This window comes from Echinococcus granulosus (genome assembly GCF_000524195.1).
Source record: "Echinococcus granulosus chromosome Unknown EG_S00175, whole genome shotgun sequence".
Lineage (NCBI taxonomy): Eukaryota > Metazoa > Platyhelminthes > Cestoda > Cyclophyllidea > Taeniidae > Echinococcus > Echinococcus granulosus.
Genome location: NW_020170555.1, coordinates 44,313 through 64,329, shown reverse-complemented (window position 1 = coordinate 64,329; position 20,017 = coordinate 44,313). Strand labels below are relative to the sequence as shown.

The window sequence follows — 20,017 nt, the reverse complement described above, 5'->3', positions numbered from 1 at the left end:
TTGAATGCTATGCCGTCATGTAGCAGGGATGATGCCTTTGAAAGGTGCTGGAAAGCTGGTAATACAGAGGGAGCAAATGCGCCCAAGTTATTTTCTCCCTACTTAAAGGTTTTGTGCGGAATGTCATAAAACACTTCCAGATGATTTAAACGACTCTTAAATGTCGTCATCATTAGCCACCAACCTTCTAGCAGACCCTAAAAGCAACCCACTCTACATAATTAGATCTTCGACAACAAAACGAGACTTCACAACTTCTGGAGTCGTGAAGTCAACATTCATTTTGCACAGTCGTGCTGAATCAGCGATTCAATGCTCAGCCGCTAACTGTTGAGTTCGTACGCCACGATGGAATGGATCACTGCTGACCAGGATCGAAGGACGCTTGCAGAAAATTTCACAGAAGATGTCAAAATACAAAGAAGACAACTTAAAAATCTTTCGCGTCTACTGTTAGTCAGTAAAATTGTGAAAAAAATTTCCTTGATAGTCAATTTTTGGGATGGACAAAGGAAGGCGTCATCTGGATATAACCGGATTAGATGGAACTATCTTTATGGCTATATACCTATTTTTTTCAGCCCCTGAAAAACAAAGGAGAAGTTTTGTGAAAACAAGAGGAATAAATTGAGGAGTCATTCTTAATTGTCACCGACTAACAAGCATAAGTTGGTAACACATGAAAGCACTGACCTTCAAATTTGGTCCCCCGGGAAATGTGAAATCAGGGCATTCACTCTTCTCCTCCTCCCTCGTGTTCCTTTGTAATTGGCTATTGAGGCTCTCCATCTGTTTTAATACTTCTGAGGAAACAGCAGAGCCGGTTTGAAAACAATGTCGAGACGTTGGTTTCTGGTGACAAACGTAGATTTGCCGTACCATTCCACCACTTTCCACAGGATCATTTCGAAAACACCAACTCCATCCAATTACACGGATTGATTCGGGTGATGCTATGGGATTCGTCATTTCCTGTGGCATCAGACGGATGTAGAGGCATTCACTTAAAACGGAAAATGTGACAATCCATGAAACGCCACCTGCATCTTCGGCATACTTTAGGAGGAAGGGTTCCTCTACCACTTCTTTGGGTAGACTAAAAAGACTGAATCTATGCAGGCGAATATTTCTTAAACAGACAAACGTCACTTGTCGATTAAAAGATTTTGACAGAATTGAAAGAATTTGAGTGTTCAAGTCTTTGGGCAGTTCGATTTGGCCGCCACCGTGGCGCACTAATAACTCGACTCGATGACCAACTTCAAAAGCGTAGTTGATTAACAGCTCAAAGGAGACCATATACCCCAGGGTTTGATGCGAGGATTGACAAAAGAGGTTCATTAAAGTCTGATTCTTCCAGTTAACAACCATTCCAACTTTCCACACTTCTCCACCAAATGCAAAACTTAAAGATTCAAGATGATTTTTCCTGCCCGGACTCAGTAGTAGGGTTAAACTAACAGCTGCGTTGGCCAACTCCACTTCAATCAGTAGGCGTCCGTCTTCGCAGACAAAGTTTCTTTCATATACTGTTGTTGCCTCAATAAGACAACTGCTTCCTCGACTCATGTTATCGCGATTAAATAAGACCTGCTTTTCTGTGAAGGTCTGATTGTCCGAGAAGTGCTTCAAATTAACCACGGTAAAGATGAAATCCAACCAAAGTGAAAAGTCACATGAGGAGGTGCCAACCATCGCTCTATTGGGTATAACCAGTTCCAGATAGGCGCCTATATGAAGTGAAGAACGCACTATTTTCAGACGCCATATGTGATTGCCATATTCGAAGGTGGCGGAGCCCAGTTCGCTGATAAACCCGCGAACCAGACAGGCGGGTAGGAGGAAGGTGAATTGAACATTTTGATTGGCGAGTTGGGAAAAACGAACTAATCGTAATTGAGGAGAATTGGAGGGACTTGAATTCATTGTTCCCCGTCGACTCATTACTTCCTCCCCTCTTTGAGGGGTGACTTAAAAGGTCAGCAGTGATGCGTTTTGACTGGTCAACAGTCCACTGGCAAATACGATTGGTAGGTAGGAAGCCAATCAGTCCTCGATGGTCCCTTAGCAGTAGTTGAATTTATCAATTAAAAGTATGAGAGTTGATAAAATTCTGACACATTAAATTCAGCAATTGATGGATAAATATGGGAAATGGTACAGCGATATCGTTATGGGCTGGTATCTAAGCGGACGCGCTTGGATTTCATTGAGTGCTCAACTCGAGTAGAGAGGGGACAAAGTTTTCGACACAAACGTCTTTATTTTTCGGTGAATGTGGGTAAGGCTAGGGTTACGGCTTGTGCACACATGACCGCCGACTGACTACCGAAGACACCGGATGGTTCCGTTCCCGACCATTTACGGTATTTCAAATAATTTTGACCTTGGCCTGCTCTATAGGTGATATCGACCAATCGGACGAATTGGATAAAAAGTGCGAGTTGTGAGACAAAAAATAAAGGAGAGAAAACAGGAAATTCTAGTGAGTCAAAAGTGCAACTACCTCCAAAGAAGTGAATTTTGAATTAAGCTGTTTTTAGTTACACAATTCGTGTCTTTCAGCCCTTCTCTACCACTGGTGTACGGCTTTGCAACCACCTGTCAGGTTCGTTACATTTAGATCAGCTTGTAGTAAGAAACTAAATAAAAAATGACATTAAAACCACTAAAATCATTTAAACCTTCGGCTATTTCCTTAGATGGTGAAGGAAAATCCATCATAAACTTTTTAAGTCCAACTTTATGCCCTTCAATGGCACCCATTCAGTCAGTGGCCGAAATATTCTTGAAAATCTACTCTATAAAATTTCTACCAACATTTACCCTGAAACTGAAAAAAACATAAGAAAGCGGAAAAAAGTCCTCAAAATTATCTGCAAGCGTAATACGTTGGGAACTCAAGAGTTTGCGAATTGTGTTTAAATTTTCATCCCACTAATGGAATGACTCCCTTGTTTTGAGCCTGAGAAAAATCCGTTGACTTCAGAAAATTGCCATTTTTATGTAGAATGATTTACAACTTTTTCAAGAGAAACGGACAAATCAAAAGGCCATGCCACATATTCATAGATGTGTTCGTCCACAACGCACGACAAACACGCATTTACCGTGCACCTCCTTGATTACCTGAATATACTGCAGTAAGATTATACGGCCATATTCTTTTTTTATTAAAGTAGTTACTTTTAGCCTTCTAAGAGATTAAGGCTTACCTTAATTACTTGCTTCCTCTTTTTCAGCTTTACAAACTTAGTAGTGGTCGGGGATCTTTGAATGTATCACGACACTCTTCAAGATGATTTATGGAAAAATATTAGGGCATAGTTTTTGTGGTCAAGATCCCTTATACCTCTTGCATCTTATAGAAATTCACTTTTATACATGTAGGAACTACTGGCTGACTCCAAGCAAGAGACAGATAACTATTCATCAAGACGGAATGCAAGTAATGCGGACAGAAGAGCCCGCGAGACTAAACATACAGTTAAACAAACATTTAACTCACTGCATAGATATCCTCTTCGGTTTGGCCCTCCCTTTAATCTCATTCATTCTATTCGACTCGGACATTCTCGGGCAGTTCAGGACTGGGCGAGGCCCTACGTTGATTCACTTAGGCAGCACCCAGCCGTCTGCGTAGGTTCCATCTTGAAGGGGCCAAACGCTTTTGTCCTTAGTCACCGCAAATTCAGCCGTCTGACATCCTCTATGCCGTTAAGGTGTATTGGTCAGTTAAAGGAATTAGGGGATTAGTTCTGGCATGTCGTTTTCACCACTCCGAGGACATTGAGAAGTCAGAGTAATTCATGCCAGTGTAGAAGCAGTTTCCTTATCCACGTATAAAAGTCATCAAGAAGGGTGACAGTACAACCTGGGGACTTTTAGATCCGTGAATTGGGCAAAAGATCGCAAATAACACTGAAATGTAATCAAACCGCGAAAGTTACGGTGGCAAGTCCTGAAGTTGATATTCCATGTAACTGACTAACCTCCCTGCGACACAACGCTAGTTGAAACATTAATCTCGCCAAGCATAGTCCAAGATGTAACTATTAAATGGCTACCTTTTGGAAAAAGAAATCCGTGTAACGTCTGTCTTTGTTTACACAAGCCCTCTAGTCTACGATTATTTCGTTTGCTATCTCAATTGACTGTCTGAAACATTTTTGCAGGGTTGGCAAAATCTTCGAGGGTACCCGGACGCCACCCCAGCAGAAGCAGCAATTAAAGGCTGTTGGATTGCATAACAACGCTGAATGGACAACAAACACATCACCATCCCAGTGAACCTCAAAACAGTCAAGTGGTTTACGTCATACTGGCTTCTGAAAACTATCCCAGCCTCCGGCTCTGTGAAGCGACACCACTTTAAAGCGAATCCGAGGTGTCCCTTAAGAAGTCACTTTCCAAATTCTTGTTAAAAATCTAAAATATGTACGGATGATGTCCATCCACAGCAGTGGCAGGAAATGAAACCAAGCGGAAAGATTATTCGCTCACTGGATATGTAGGCTGGGATAAAATTTGCTTTGGAGAACGACAAGAGATGTATTATGTTAAGATATAAGAGAGAGCTGATAAGTGCTGGAATTAGCTTGATGTAGGTATTGAGTAAGAAAGTTTAAAAAAAAAAACTTGATTTACCCACCTTCGTTTATATCTGACTTTTGTTTCCCCGTTGGATACTCTAATTCGCATGGGATCGTAGTCTGATGCTTTTACCAAGAAAGAAGGAAGATCATCACTCGGACAAATATGCAGGGAAAATGGAGGCTGTCGGTGACGACGATGCTGACGCTGATGAAGAACCAAGTCAGCACCTCCCTCTCCCCATACTAAGCATCCTCAAATCCGGTGTGGAGTCCTCGAACGAGTCAGATCTGCGATGGTATGCCATATCCCATTATCTTGTGAGGCCATCTCTTTCCAAAACTGCCCTTTACCGAAGAAATCACTAAAAGCCATCCTTTCTGAACACTTTTTAATAGATGTCAGACGTGTCGTATTGAGGAAACAGATCTTAAAGTCACTTGTTCTTAATCTTTAGCAAATGAAAAATGTTGGTGTTTACTCTAGAAGTGTAGAGAGGTAGGTAAATCATTTGAGAATAACCAATGATATACTTGCTCACTCTTTCGCTCTACCTCTGACCCTGAAGTGCTAAAGCCATCTCTCATTTCAAGTCAGTCTGTAAGTAAACAATCCAGTTTACAGTAGCATATTTTTACAATTAATGAGGGTAGAAAACAGAGTAGTGGCAGTCTGGAACCTGTTGTTTTCTCTATATACTTGTGGTTGAGATCCAGTTACCCTCTCGATTGACGTTAACCTGCCGACGGCTACACAAAATTTTGCATGGAGACCCCTGATAGTGATATATTAGTCCTTAATAATACTGATCAAATCTAACGCTTTAACACATTTATGAGTAATACTTCTTTCTTCTAACCTTGCCCTCTTTAACGTCATCTTCTCCTGGGGAGAGCTGGTACTAATGGATGGTGGGTGTTCCACTGCAAGAACAACTGGAGTGGAAGGTGCCTTCAAAGCATAGTTAATGCCTTCATGTCATGGAATAAGGCACTGGTTTCGCTTCTGCTCCCGCTACTAAGCCTATCTCGAGTTTGCGTTAGTCGCCACTGCTTGACGCCAATTTGACAGTCAGTCTACCCTATCTTGCGATGGTTTCCCAACCCCTAACAAAGCCAGCATTATTGCTCATTTGAAAGGCTTTGCTAATTTTGCCGAATTCAAAACGTCCCTGTGGCAGTCAGGTGGTTAAGAATTGGCCTTTGAACCTTAGCGTCATCCACCTCACATCTCCAAGGCAGACATCATTTCATTACCAAATCACTGCTGTCTGCTAAAGGCTAAACAATTGCAACTGAGTTCCACCTACTCGATCCAACTTCACTGAGTTCAGGAAGAACAGTGAACTGGGTGCAGCTGGCAAACGATCCTGTCAGTTTGAGGCAGGAAACCACTTCGAAATTAGCATCTTTATTTGCTGAAGCGAAAGTTCTGCGTATCATTTAGTTGTCAACGCAAAATCATGCCTAGTTTACTATCATTGAGCGCTTCTGACTTCCTACCTATATGTGCTGCCACCATGTATTATTTTTTTTCCCTTTTCCTCTCTCTCATAGAAGAAAGTGCCTCCAAGGGGCTGCCTCGTCTTCAAAGTTAAAACCACCTACCAAAAAGGAAAAAAAGCGAACTTCTTACTTGAATAATCGTTTTTTAATAAGGTGAATCAGAGTTGGTTGCGTGACTTCATTACGAAAATTGTGAGGTAGACCACCGTCATTAATTTCACACAATTTATTTCGACTTTCACTCATTATTTTAATCCTAAAGGATAGTACTGAGAATGCCTGAGGCTCCAAAAATACGCTCTTGTAGTTACTTTAGCAAACCTCTGTAAAATCCCTCCTTGAAATCCTAGATATTTACTCACTTCCTTTTGATTAGCTGAGATTGCTTTGGCGGGACTTTAAGTGGGCTAATAGTCACCCAAGTCCCAGGGTCATTTAGTCGCGTAAGTGAGCTAATTGAATGACTCAAATCTAGACGCCTGCTCGGGCTGTCCTCATTGGTCAGCCGCTGGGCGCATGCGCGTGCGTCGCGTTAGTGCTATGACTCACAGGCAATAATCAATAAAGGCTGTATTGACCAGCCAGTTAGTGCTCTGGATAGGACCCAGGCCACTCGGGCCTACAGGAAATGGCGGTTATAGCAGTCGGCGGCACAGTTCACAACAGGCGGAGAGCAGTGGAGCGTGCATTTTACATGGCGAACGCAGAAGGCCATAGACAGGGATTATAAAGCCTGGCGCCTAAGTAAGTTTTTTTTCCATGCGACTACCAGTGAGGAAGAATTATGTAGATAGGGTGGGATGGGTAGAGAATGGGGTAAGAAGCCTTTTGCTGCTTGATGGAGTTGACAGCTTTGCAAGCATTAATGCACTTCGGCTACTTTTGGTCCGTTTGCTTTTTTCTTCATTAGCAAAATAACTCTTGGGCTTTCTTGAAAAAGGCAGAAGCGTTTGCTTAATTTATTCATGTAACGTGGTCCTATCTCGTGAAAATGGTATGGCATTTTGCAGGAAGAGGAAATTAATTATTACTGCATTAACATGAATCAAATTGCCGTACCTTAAGTTGAAATTATTGAGATTTGCTATTTTGTACACGGAATTTCTATTTTGAGCTACTTGTGAAGGCTCCAGTAGACATGATGGACGTTCAAGTCAAACTGGCACCTGTGATTTGAAAACGTGGGGTAAAATGCTACCCTGCCGTGACAATAATACGCACAGTAGTAGGTGCCATGTACGCGTTTAGAGCGCGGACCATCCTAGACACCGTTCATCATATCTGCAACTTCTTGTAGGCAAAGAGGGCGTCTAAAGGTATAATGGGGGCGCTGAACAATAGTAGGATATGTGGATTAGGGTAAGCGTTTCGGAGAGCTCTACTCATGTTCCGGACGTTGTAACTGTGTTTTCACCCACGTTGCACAAGTCTTATTCCTGGTAGTAGACCGACAGCTTTTGGAACTCCTAATTGGCGCATTTATGTTATGTTTTCTTAAGAAATTGCATAGGAGGCTGATCGCTTTATAAAGAGTGAGTACGCTGGACTAGGAAGTGGGCCAGATTGTCTTACAGCAGCCCTACAACCCTTCAATGTCAATGTTTTACAGGCAAAAGTTAAGTGCTGAAATAAATTTATAATTCTAGCTTAGGCTTTATGGAAGAATTACTAAGGCTTTTACTTCGTGAAAAGTATTTTTTTTCCGATATCAAATCACAAGTCACAGTTTGACTTGAACGTCAGTTCTACCGTTCTGAGGCTTCTCTTCTGCCTCCAGCGTTATTCTCGATGGTGTCCGTTATTATTCGCCTTCACCTGAAGTAGAACCATTCATGAGACAGATTTGATACTTTCTTGATTTAATATTTCATTTTGTGTTGAGTAACGTCATGTATGTAATTCTACTAAAGAATTTTTTTTGCACTGTCAATCTTTTTTAAAACCCCTTGAGTAGATTGCTTGCTAATAGACTAATTTGTGATGTATGATAAATTTGGCTTTTCATGGACAGAGGTAAAACGAATAAGTGAACTAGCATGCCATGGGTTGTCTCCAAATCATCCACTCACTTCTCACTCCACACTTTTAGAGGAAGCACCACCTAATCTCCGAATAACTAGATGTGTGTGCATATGTTTGGTGAATTGTTCAGTTGCGGAAGAGCAAACAAGTAATTTTGGGATCTACCACCTTAGTACGACAAATCTGGCATCGACCAAATTGTGCAGGAAAGATGTTCCCTTGAAAATTAGTCATTGCTAGTAAATCATTGCTGAGCATTTCCTGAAAGCGGTGACCTCAAACGACAATGGAAGGTGTCATATTGTTGCAGAACTGACTCGTGTAAGGACTGCATACTGGACTTGAGAATGGAGGGATTGAAGGAGATAAGGCTGTTTACCTCACTGTTGGCGTCATTGTTATCCTCCACATTCCCTGCGTATCTAACCGTGTAATCATAGTTCTTTTTTGTTCAATGTGCGCATTAGAAGCAGACAGGATAATGTTACAACCAAAGTGGGATAAAAACGCAAGGGGCTGGGGACTGGAGTCTAGTGACAAAACGTTTTTTAATGAGGTGGAAATCACATCATGCTCTTGTCTCGTTGGATGAACCATCCGAGTGTTGGCTGTCTACTCCTCCTGGGACGTAGGAGATTGTTTGATCATCTTTAAAAATTGCTTTATGGCAGACAATTTCTTTCATGTAATTGAACCATCCACCTAGACATCCCGAGATGAAGTGAATGTGTTATTTACTAGCTACTTTCGAAGTAGACTAATATGTGTTTGTTTGGTGCAAACTAAAATGGTAGCGGATGATACTTCCTTTGCGGGAAGCGAAATGGAACGCTTGTGCTAAAACAGCTGCTTTCTTCTTTGCAGCTTAAAAAAGAAGGCCGAATAGATGCATCATCGTAAACCACGATAAATTCACCCCAACAATTGTTTGCCATTTTAGCGGTTATGCGCCGCTATGCACGCATATGAGCACGAGGCACCGTCAGGGACGCCATCAGATTAACCAAGAACTAAAATGCTAACATAGATATCTTTTCTGCCAACACTGTGAGTGCGTGTAAGTTTTTACTGACTTGACTGCCAGAATATAGAGATGGCCGCCATTCTTACCTCTTTCCGTCAGCTTGAGTGGCCTTGACCTTTCGGTCATTAATTAACACGCATGGACTGCCTCCACGTCATTTTGCCCGATGAAGCGAACTCCAAGAGAGTGCAAATGGGAAAGGGTTCAAATGTGGCTGGGTGTTTGACAAGAAAAGAGGGAACTCGACTTGCAAATAGGGTCTTCTAGAAAGTTAGCACGAGAAAGCTCCTAATTACGATACCCAACGAAGGATATTTAGCCCAACCGTTTCGACAAGAGCGATTGGATTTAGTCACTTCTATCACGAAAAAAGAAGGTCTGTGATCATGTGTCGTTATTTTTAAAGTATTCTAAGCAAACTTCGCCTAAAGGTGGAATAAGATGACCCTAGCCACCTCTTTTTTACCTATTTTACTTCCCTGCTGTCTATTTTCTACATTCCATTTGATAATACTCTTGTAAACGCTAAACACCAAAAAAAACGGTAAATATCATTTAAGAAGTACAGTAAAGAATAACGCAGTAGCTTTCTCCCACCGAAAAGTGCAAACCTTCCTACTAGTAAGTAGGTTTGATGGTGGAGGTTGGGGTCTTGCGTTGACGTGCGAGACTAAGAATAGGACTTTCTTCCAATACATGGTCGAGAGATGTCCCTTCAAGGCGATAGATCTTATCCACAAAGTATCTACACACACAAAGCAAATGTATGGTGTATCCAATCCCTTTATCTTTGACTTTGAAAGACAAAAGCTATTTCTCATCTCCACTTTCTTTCTCGGCGTACTTAAAAGAAGTGAAGTGACTTATTATCATCTGGTAAGGCATGTGGGTGAAACCTATTTGGTTAGCTTCCATCATGACTTTCCCTTATAGAGGTAGTGTAGGTGTGAACCACCTACACTGCCACTCACTTTGGCTGCTTCACTACTAGGGGTTGCTCTTGAAACTAGTCACCAAATAACGCATCAAAAGTATCACTCGATTCGTCATGATCAAGAATAGAGAGCCTTCCCTCCTCCATGAAGTGCTTTAACCCATCAACTCCTGCTGTCTTAACTTCTTCCAACACTTCTGCTAAATTCTACATGAAGCTTTTGTAAATTTTGAAATGATTTACTCTTGATTCGTAATGTAGACTCGACCTCACCGAGCCTCTGTGTGCTATGATCATCCGTCAGGCACCCTAGAGAGGCTCCCACTCTGGCATGAATTCTGTAGATGTGGCTAGTGTTTTCTGGCTGCCACATGACCATCTTTCTCGGCAACATATGTACTAAGAGCTGGGAGGCTAGGGATTATTGTGCAGAACGCAGGAATCGAAGGCTTGCAAGAAGCTGACACCGACCCTATTCGCCTTCATTGCTTCGTTGTAGGCTAATTCCTCTACAACATACGCCATCAATGACTATCGGATTTGGAATTAAAATCAGGCTTCCTCTTCACCTGGATCAAAGTGGTTTACTGCTACCATCGATATACAATTTCGAGTTATCCCAGCAGTGATAAAATGGCAAGCATAAGAGTTATCTATGCCACTATGATGATGGTAATGCAACTCGCAGAGAAGAAGGTTTCGCTGCTTTGTTTAACTTCCCCTTTGGTAGTGAGGGGGTGGATGTGCATAACAGAGAGAAACTTATCGTGCCATGTGACTAAGCCTGTCAAGCAAACAAACAAAGGAGTTATCATCCCCTTCTGGTAAAAGTGACCACCACCACCATCACGTTCAGCCAATGTACCCACAGGTGCATTCGTTAGCACGAGGCTGTTTCACTTCGACATCGGTGTCCCAAACGTTGACCTCAACACGCTTCCAGGCATTCTTTCATGTAATCCTGCTCTTTTTCGTCAAAAGACATCATCAACGAAGTGCTCCTGTGAAGTTATTACGCTCGTACATGGCTATATTTTAGTCACCATTCCCAAGGCAAAAATAGTCACTATGAAATTTCATCACAAGTCGTGCGTTTATTAGGTGCAGGGAATTCGACAGGCATTCTATGCGCTAAGTAGATGAAAAAATGACTGCTACGGTCTGGAAATCAGTGAGCTCGGAGAACTTTCTGATGGATAGACATGGGGCCATCGTGAAACAGATCTCGCGTGCAGTTTTCTGTGGATAAGAGTGGGTACCTGTGGTTTCAAGCTTTACATCTCCCATGGCAAAAGACACCGTACATAACCACGCATTGCAGCATAGCCGCAGTCACCATTACTGATGTCTGGCAGTCTGATTAGTGATATCTGGAGCGAACTGACCCCCTTTCCCAGTTTAAAAACTTGGCAACGTGAGAGAGACCATAGACATGGACATATTTTCACTAGATCAATTTGGCGGAAAACCTACGCAGTTAACTCAACAAACATCAAATATCTTTGCAAGGCGGAACAAAAAATAGAAGTGAAGCGGCCTCTTTGATAATTGATGCTTCAATAATGTCTGTAAAGTCCTGAAATGGGTTAATGTGACAATGAACCCACCTACCTTTTTACTGTGTGCTCAACATCCTCAGTTTTATAGGTCCATGGAGGTTTATGTGTTGTTCATCGTTTTCACGGAAAAAAGTGTATCCCTTTTAGCATTTCTTTGCGCAGTAGGCCATAAAGGCATGGACTGGGCTTCTAGGATAGACCAGACACCCCACGAGCTGACCTAGATTATAGATATCCGTACTCTGAGCTTCTCGGATCATATGCACTAGTCACCGGATAGGTGGCCAAGGCGCACTGAGTATCGTCCAGCCTTGAACAGGTCGAAATCAGTTTTTCCTTCTGTTTCACTCAGTTTACAGAGAGAGCAAAAAATCCAGAAACAATGAAGCCAGAGAGATGTCTTCTCACTCCCGTAGGTGTGTAAACACCGTCTACTCTGTGATGGTCAAAGCGGACAACATCAACTGGGCGGAACTCCAAAAAAGAAAAAAGTACGATTTAAATGATCGGCTTCTTCAGTCTCCACAACCTGTGCTTCTATCGTCTATCCCTTCTGTAAGCTAGTAATATATGTTCTTCCATGCATCTATGCCCTAATACGACTTCAACGATGACTCGCGAATCTGCAGGACAGATTCCAGCGATGCCATTTAGGTAGCATACACCCCTAGTCACACCTAAAATGGTGTGCAAATTTGGTTCCTTGAAATAATGGAACGTAGTATCACATGACCTTCGGAGAAAAAACATATTTTGAAACAAGGAATGAATTTCGATCATTCGTGGTGGCTGTCTGAGAGAAGGAGTGGTAACTGATCCTATCTGGAAATGCTATATAACCAATCTTATCTAGTAAGCTTGCAGAGGTAAGGATGTAGTACAAAAATTTTTTGCTCCTTACATGAAGCAGGCTGTGAACTGCAAACGCAAATAACATTGGAGGCGAAATGTGGACATTCACGTCCTTAAGTATTATATGTGGGAGGTGGGGTAAGAGTTCACCTTCTCAAGAAGTCTTCTTCGAGTGAAGTAAAAGATGGTTTAGGATGATTTTGGAAAGGCGATGGATTCCGTGTGCTCCAAGCGCCCAGTAATTGGCAGCACCAAAGAAGGAGAGAAGAAAGACTTCTAAGGTTGAGATGACCTTCCATGTACGTGTGTAAGCACGAACACTGACTAGATTCCAGCCTAGATAACCAAGAGAGAGAGAGAGAGAGTACGATATCAGTATGAGAGTTCATTAACGGTGGCATGCTTTTCGGCTGGACTGTTAGAGATCTCGATTTATAAACTTTCCCATTTTGGATGGCCTTGACCTTACAGTAAATATTGGTTTATCTCCACACCGTGTTTTCCAGTGGGGATACCTCAACATGAGTGTAAATAGAGTGATCTAAAATGTTTGGGAATTAATCATTTAAGCCGAATTTTCTAGAAGGTTAGGTTGCGACCCCTTTTCCGGAATGAGCAGTAGAGAGACGATCGTCTAGATCTGCTTATTTCGAGTTTCATGGTAGACTGAAGCCAGACAGCTGTCTAGGTGAATGACAGAAGGGCATAAGGGCAAGCACTGCGACGTTCGCTCCTGATAGCGTCTGCCCTAGGATGTGGATCTATCCGTGGAGAAATTGCTATCGCCACAGGTCAACTCTTTCCCAAATTCCTCTATCAAAAAATATACTTATCTCTTTTAACCCATAAACCTCTTTGATATGTAGGCGCAACCGAGCCACCACAGCGAACTTAAGCAAACAAAAGAATCCGTGTCATACATACATACATACATATTTTTCCGCCATTTGTATGAGGTCATCTCAAGAGAAGCTAATTATCATGGAAGTAGAACCAAGTGAGTCGGTTCCAAAGCATGGTGCCTTACAAAATTTTTTATACAATACAATTTTTCGGTTTTTTTTTGCATATCTTTTAACAGGAGATCTCATTGTGGCTCTTTAAGGCGTGCCAGGAATACAATCTTATAAATCCTTCTAAGGCATGGGGCAGAAGCTGTCCTTTATTCCGCAAAATGAACTTCAAGTATCCCTTCAAAATTGGGTGGGAAATTGCGTTCTTCATCTTCCTAACAATTTTGACCTTTGAATTCGTTCTATAAAAAATCTTGCTATTAGGAATACTACTAGTTATTATAAGTAAAATCATATTAGAGACGTGTGGAAGGATGTCAAAAGGTCATGCGTGAAAAAATTCTGGACAGTCTTAGAATTTTGCTTAGCCTTAAGGGTCACCTGTTATACGCTCATGCCTTACACTATGCTACTGCTGTTCAGCAGGTACAACATTCTCTTGGATTTGAAAAAATAGGGTATTTTGAAATTTAACGTGTTTTGAATGGTTTACAAATATTTAGATTTAGTTAAAGTATCTGTTTGCTATCATTGTCTCAGACTAGACCAGGAAGTTTTATGGTGATCAAATCATGGTATAGTACACTCTACTGACTTGCTACAGCTTGAAAACACCTTACAGGGTATGGATGAATATGCCCCCTGTGTGATCTCTACCGTTCTCCTCCAGCTTTGAACATTCATTTTGTGCTATTTCGATTGAATGTGATGTGGCTCGAGGTTGTCCGCCTGGAAAAGCCAACTTGGTTCTCACATCGGTGACGATGATGTGGTAGTGGAACGACTAACTGCCCATAAATACTTTAAAAGTCTGATCCTGATGATGAATTCTGTAAAAGTGGATACACTGTAAAGAAATTCGAGTAACTACCGTTGCGTCGATTCGAGATTAACTTGTCAAGGGCAGCTTTTGGTAATGTTTGGCGCGAGTGGTGAAAAAGTTTGGAAGGGAAAATCGAGGAAGACGTTAAACAAATGTTTGCCAAAAGCCCCAACCGATAACAGCACGTTTATTATACTACGTCACAAATGTAATAACGAGCTGACTGGATAAGATTGTTTGCATACTGTTATGAGAAGACGCTTTTGTAGACCAAACGATTCGGCTGCTACCCATGGCGTGCTCTTTGGTGTGCGTGGTTAATCAACGTATGGGTATTCCTCATTTAGGTATAATCCAAAAAACCAAATTATTTTAATAAGTAAATATTCAATCCATAAATGAGTGAGACATATTTTTCCCTTATTTTGCACAAGAATTTCTGCAAACAGCATAGTACCAACATCAGCACTCCCGAAGTGACCGCTTCAACCGCGCCTTACTAATTTGTTTACCACTCGATCTACTGAAATCCCATGTCACATATTTGTGACGTTGAAGGCAAAACTAGCAAATCCACATATGATGCTAGAAATCTGAAGAGTTTTTTATTTATGCTATACAATTGACTTTAAGTAATCAAATTGGGCGGTTAAGAGAAGGCTTCTTATGCATGAGAAGCAGCAAAGAATACATTAATGGCATGCGAATTCAAAATTGAGGTAAAAATTAGTTTCAAATAAATAGTTTATGTTTTATACTGTAGTTTTGCACAAATTAGAGGCGATTAGATGAACTAATAATAGAATACAAAGTGAAAAGAGATAATCCTCGTTTTTTGATCATGGAAAAGTCGAATATTCCTTCCATTATTTTGTTCCAAATATCTTATTCGAAATGACTTACCAACAAAAAATAAACATATTATTTGGTACTAGTGGTCTTAAGCATTTGAATTCATGTCGATAACTATTCTACATTATAGTATTGTCTGGTTTTAGACTTCAATTAGAAGAGGTGTTTCTAAAGTCTTTACTCATTATATTTCCTATTTTCTCACATGGAATTCATTTATAAAATAATTAACTGTGTTCATTTGAAGTTTTATAGTAAAAGGAATAACTAAATAACCTCAAAACTCACCTTATGACTTCCACTTCTGTTAAACATTTTTGCGTCTAGTTACCTTCTTTCCCTTCTCCCCCTTTTATTTCTAAATGATCTACTTGGCACTTGATTGTCTAGCAGCAAGTAAAGGCGGGATGGGAGGGGCAGAGGTACGAAGTCCTCGTAAGAGTGAGTTTAGCATTGTGAGATATTCTGGTAACTCACACTGGGAAATGCAATTACCCCCAACTGACTCATTAAGCTTAGCTATTTGTGAAAAGATTCCTTCCTGCTTGCTTTCAGGTTGTAGCAAGATTAATCGAGTGGGTAGGTCTTAAACTTCTCTGTCATTTGTGCTTCGGCAAGTGAACAATTCCCGGTGATGAACTAGTGCTAGTCTTAGGTGTTTAAAGTAAGTATCATCGGAAAATGATAAGTAATAATATGCATGTTAGCTTACCTTTAAAGTCGAAAGACCATTATGCATTACAAATAAGTCAGTCAGTAGGTAGTCCTTTCTAATCAGTCCAAATCTTATCATGAGGATGTGAGGAACCAATTGATGGCGTGTGAAGTAGCAGGTACCCGATTACACCATTTGAGCGTATGTCGTCGCTCTCTTCAGTACATTCCCACCATCGCCATGCAACAAATTAGGCAATAAAGTCCTGCCAACTTTAAAAACACCAAAAAAAAGACGGAATCTACTCTTTAAAGTAAAAGAAAAGTGACAGCGGTGGGAGCATGGGGAAACTTATAAAGCTTGCACATCAGCTATCGCATGTGCTTGCCAATTATCAACAAATCACAACAAAGGTATACAGAAGCCTCTCAAGCTTTTGGATTATCATTTGTAAGGTATTTTACTACTTTTTCAAGTATAGCCTCTTAATATACTGTTTTATAACAGTTGTGCATACTGTTTATGAATTTAAAAGACTTCAACCAAGACCAAAAAACACCTCGTAAACCACCTACATGATCATGTGAAGACCTGGAAAGCGAATTACCTTATTCACACCTCTTAATTACTGCTTATTAGGCGGTATTTAAAAGACGGGACTAAGTGCTTTGTGATAGCAGAATTAAACAGCTATCGCACTCATTTGTGCGATTATAGTTTCGAGGCTTGTGAGTCGTAAAAATGCATAAAATATGACCTCCTCAACCTTTATATTTAAGGGCTAAGGCGCCTTTGGACAATATATCGATCCACCACCACTCTGCCTAATCTACCATTCCAGTGAAGGAGGAGGCCACTCATTCGGGAGTTGAAAAGCTCCACTTCGGTGCGTGTTTCCGATTAGCCAATCCGGAGACATGATCTCAGGGGGGAAATTCGGCCATTATAAACCAGAAAAATATGTAATTCTTACCTTTCTTAATATCATACAGGTGTCAAAGGAGCTTTCACACCTAATTTATGACTTGAAATTAAAGTCACTGCTTGTGATACGGTAAGTAGCACGCGTCATAAATGTGTAACATTGGTAGATAACGAGTTATCTGTGGTAGACCCTTCAAAACCGCTCAAAATCCAAGCTATAAAGTTGATACTTAGAAAATTGGCATTCTGTTGTCCATTCTTGTTTAATGTGGCCAAGGGTTAGCCAGTAGCACCCAGTTCTTGCGGTCTTTTGAGTAACCTTTTCGGTGTATACTCGAGGCATAAATTTCGTCAAAGTCTTATGACCTTTCTTAGCAGTTATGCGGCGTTACTTAAGTCTTGAAATGTACATAATTACCAATGAGAAATGCCATTTTGAAGGACAATTTTAAGCCTCCTCAGTGCCTGCTAGTTCATTTCAAAATCAGGGCTCCATTCCTTATCCTTTTTTCAACAACCCGAGAGGGACTCCATTTTAAACTCATATAATGTGGAATTAAAAGATTAAATTTACGTCACTATTTTGTCATTTTGTCGTCTTCTAGGAGATATCAGCTCCCTAAAACGTGGGTGATGTAAAACTTCACAAGTATCACTCAATCTCACTGATTTGATTACCTTAAAGGTTACGGTTATTTAAAAAGGACCAATGAATCACTGAAGCAATCGTAAAAGTCGTGCTGAGAAGTCAGTGGATGCACGTAACCAAGACTTTGACCTCATCTGGTCACATAAGTGATGGTAGTTCCTGCGACACAAAAAAAGAATTCAGCTGCATCCATGTTAAGCGAAAAGGTGCGGAACATCTTGACCCGAAGAATTTGTGCTACCACGTGTGTGCGTGGGCGCGTTAGAGCGTGCGAGTCAATTTCCTCGCCAAGTGAACTCGAGAGCACTCAGCCAATCACCGTGTCGCCAGCAGGTGTATGCGTGCGCAAGTAGGCACGCACAGGCTCAACCAATAGCAAGGCAGGCTAGCAGACAGACAAGACGCACACAAGAGGAGTGTCAGGTCTTGTGCATCTGCAGGCACCCAACCGTGAGATCATCGGTTAGGACGATTACTCAGCATCCTCAATACCGCGTATCAATAGTATAAGCAGAAAAGGGGATTTTAACGTCAAGAAGGTGGAGCACTTCTCTCGAATCCACCATGAAACCCTCTGATCGCTACCTCATCCATCTCCACCTTCTCTTCCTCCTCTTGTGCCTCATTCCCACTACACCCGCGATACAGAATGTCTCAAACTTGAGAACGGTTATCTACTCCACCAGATCTAGGCCATTTCGAAGGATGCTAACTCCATCGCTGACAAAAGTTAAGACAAGTGGTGGCACTCCTTATCCTCTTGACTATGAAACCATTCAGCAGACACCGACTGAACCGGAATTGCGTCTGGGAATGTAAGAATATTCTATTGAGTGCCTTTTCGCTTTTAAACTACTGCATTTGCATTCATTTTTCAATCTCTTCTCTCGTGGATTATAACTTCCCCATACGGCATTTTATTGTCAGCTGTCTAGAACCAGATTCCAGCCTTTCAGTATTTGTCTCCGAGTCTTTCAGAGGTCAGGCTTGTCAAATTTTGCATACAATAAAACATCATTGAAGAGGACATACCATGAAAGATCGATCTACTTGATTGACAGGCCGCTGAGAGAGCACAAAGCAATCATTCCCTTTTCGGGCGCAGAAATACTATATAGAAGCATAAGTTTAGTTCGTTATTCCATTAGAAAATTTTTTGGGAAATCCCCATTGAATGGCAAGCAAAATATTCTTTCAAGGTGGTTCCATGCAGCCGACATGTAGCTGTCAGATCCTTTGATACTTTTTACCACCCGATGATACCTGATGCATGTGCAAACCCTCCCTTGTTACATGAGACAGTCACACTTTGCTATACCACACGAGAATTGATGCTGTTTAGACGGATGCATCGTCTCTGTTTCCCATTCGGCTCTTATCTCTCGTAAGGCCAATGAATTTGTCTTTAGTATAACTTTGCAAAAGAGGAGGAACGAGAGAATGCAAATTTGCCATTCTGGTGTATTTTGTCTCAGCATACTTCTAGAGTCTCTCATCTCACACTTCCTCTACATTTTTGCTAATAACTCTTGACGGCAATCCAATGTGACGTCGTTTTTGATTATTTCTAGTTACCTAGTCCCCTCTAAGTGGTTAACTTCGCCTACACCACAAGGAGGTGTTGAAATGGAAGGTTACAGTTTAATTCCGGCTAATTTGATTGGTTTAATTTCACTCATTGGATTTACCTTTAAGATCTCACACAAGGCTGATAGCATCCACCTCACCGACTCCACCGAGATGATAGTATTTCATTTGCCATATAGTAGATTTAAGGCATGGTTATAAATAGGGAATAATATGTTCTCTGAGAGTGTCTTCTGACTCAGTCCACGTAAGTAAATCCACAAACGCACATTAACACAATTTATTTAAAGGAAATACAAATTTAGACTTTTATCATCTGATTGTAAAATTAGTTTTAGGATTGACGTAAACTTTGTGTTAATGCACACACACGGGGAGAGATTTGAGCAAACTGCACCAAATCGGATATGAAGAGTTGGGAGGACTTCTTAGGTTAGGGAGGGGGAGTCCCCTGTTCCCTTGGGTAGATTTGCGTGCTCCCTCCTCGCCCCTCCCTAATGCGTACCACTTGTTGACACTAGAAAAGGAGAAAAGAGTGAAAAAGTGAAATGGATATAGTATTTTCAGAGGGGCAGATGTGCAAGCAACTCGCATGCCTTTATACCCGCTTCACTATAATTGGCAGCGGATTCTTAGGCCTTATGAGGGGCAATGTTAGACCTTTTCATTAGTATACAAGCAGACAATGATGCTGATAGTGGCACAGTGGGGACATTCTCTCTCGCACACACACACATGGAGAGAAGGAGAGCCACGACTAACCTATCATGTTCCCTGTAACCCAGCATGCTACTCAATCATGGCACAGGCATGCGATAATGCAAGAATATACCGGTTTGTATGTGCGTGTGTACGCGCTTCCGTAATAATTGGCAGAATGCGTTGGCACAGACTCCGTCGTAGGCTATTTGACTACCTAATTTCCTGTCTTTGTCTAGATCACAAACACCTTTGGATTTTCACATGACTAGAAGCTGACAGTGTTAAAGCAACTTTCATTTTGCTTGTAAGAATGAAGGAATAAA

General features: G+C 41.3%; 2 protein-coding genes across 2 annotated transcripts; one reads left to right on the top strand and one right to left on the bottom strand. All coding sequences in view use genetic code 11, as the record gives it.

Moving 5' to 3' along the window:
- Positions 1–648: 648 nt before the first annotated feature.
- EGR_09915 (hypothetical protein) lies at positions 649–1,944 on the bottom strand (the record flags this gene model as incomplete). Its single annotated transcript, XM_024499164.1, has 1 exon — positions 649–1,944. The coding sequence occupies one exon, from the start codon at positions 1,942–1,944 to the stop codon at positions 649–651; it is 1,296 nt and encodes a 431-aa protein (XP_024346418.1).
- Positions 1,945–8,078: 6,134 nt separating this feature from the next.
- Positions 8,079–15,223, top strand: EGR_09914 (hypothetical protein; the record flags this gene model as incomplete). Its single annotated transcript, XM_024499163.1, has 4 exons — positions 8,079–8,268; positions 11,990–12,192; positions 13,803–13,928; positions 15,104–15,223. The coding sequence occupies 4 exons, from the start codon at positions 8,079–8,081 to the stop codon at positions 15,221–15,223; spliced, it is 639 nt and encodes a 212-aa protein (XP_024346417.1).
- Positions 15,224–20,017: the final 4,794 nt, after the last annotated feature.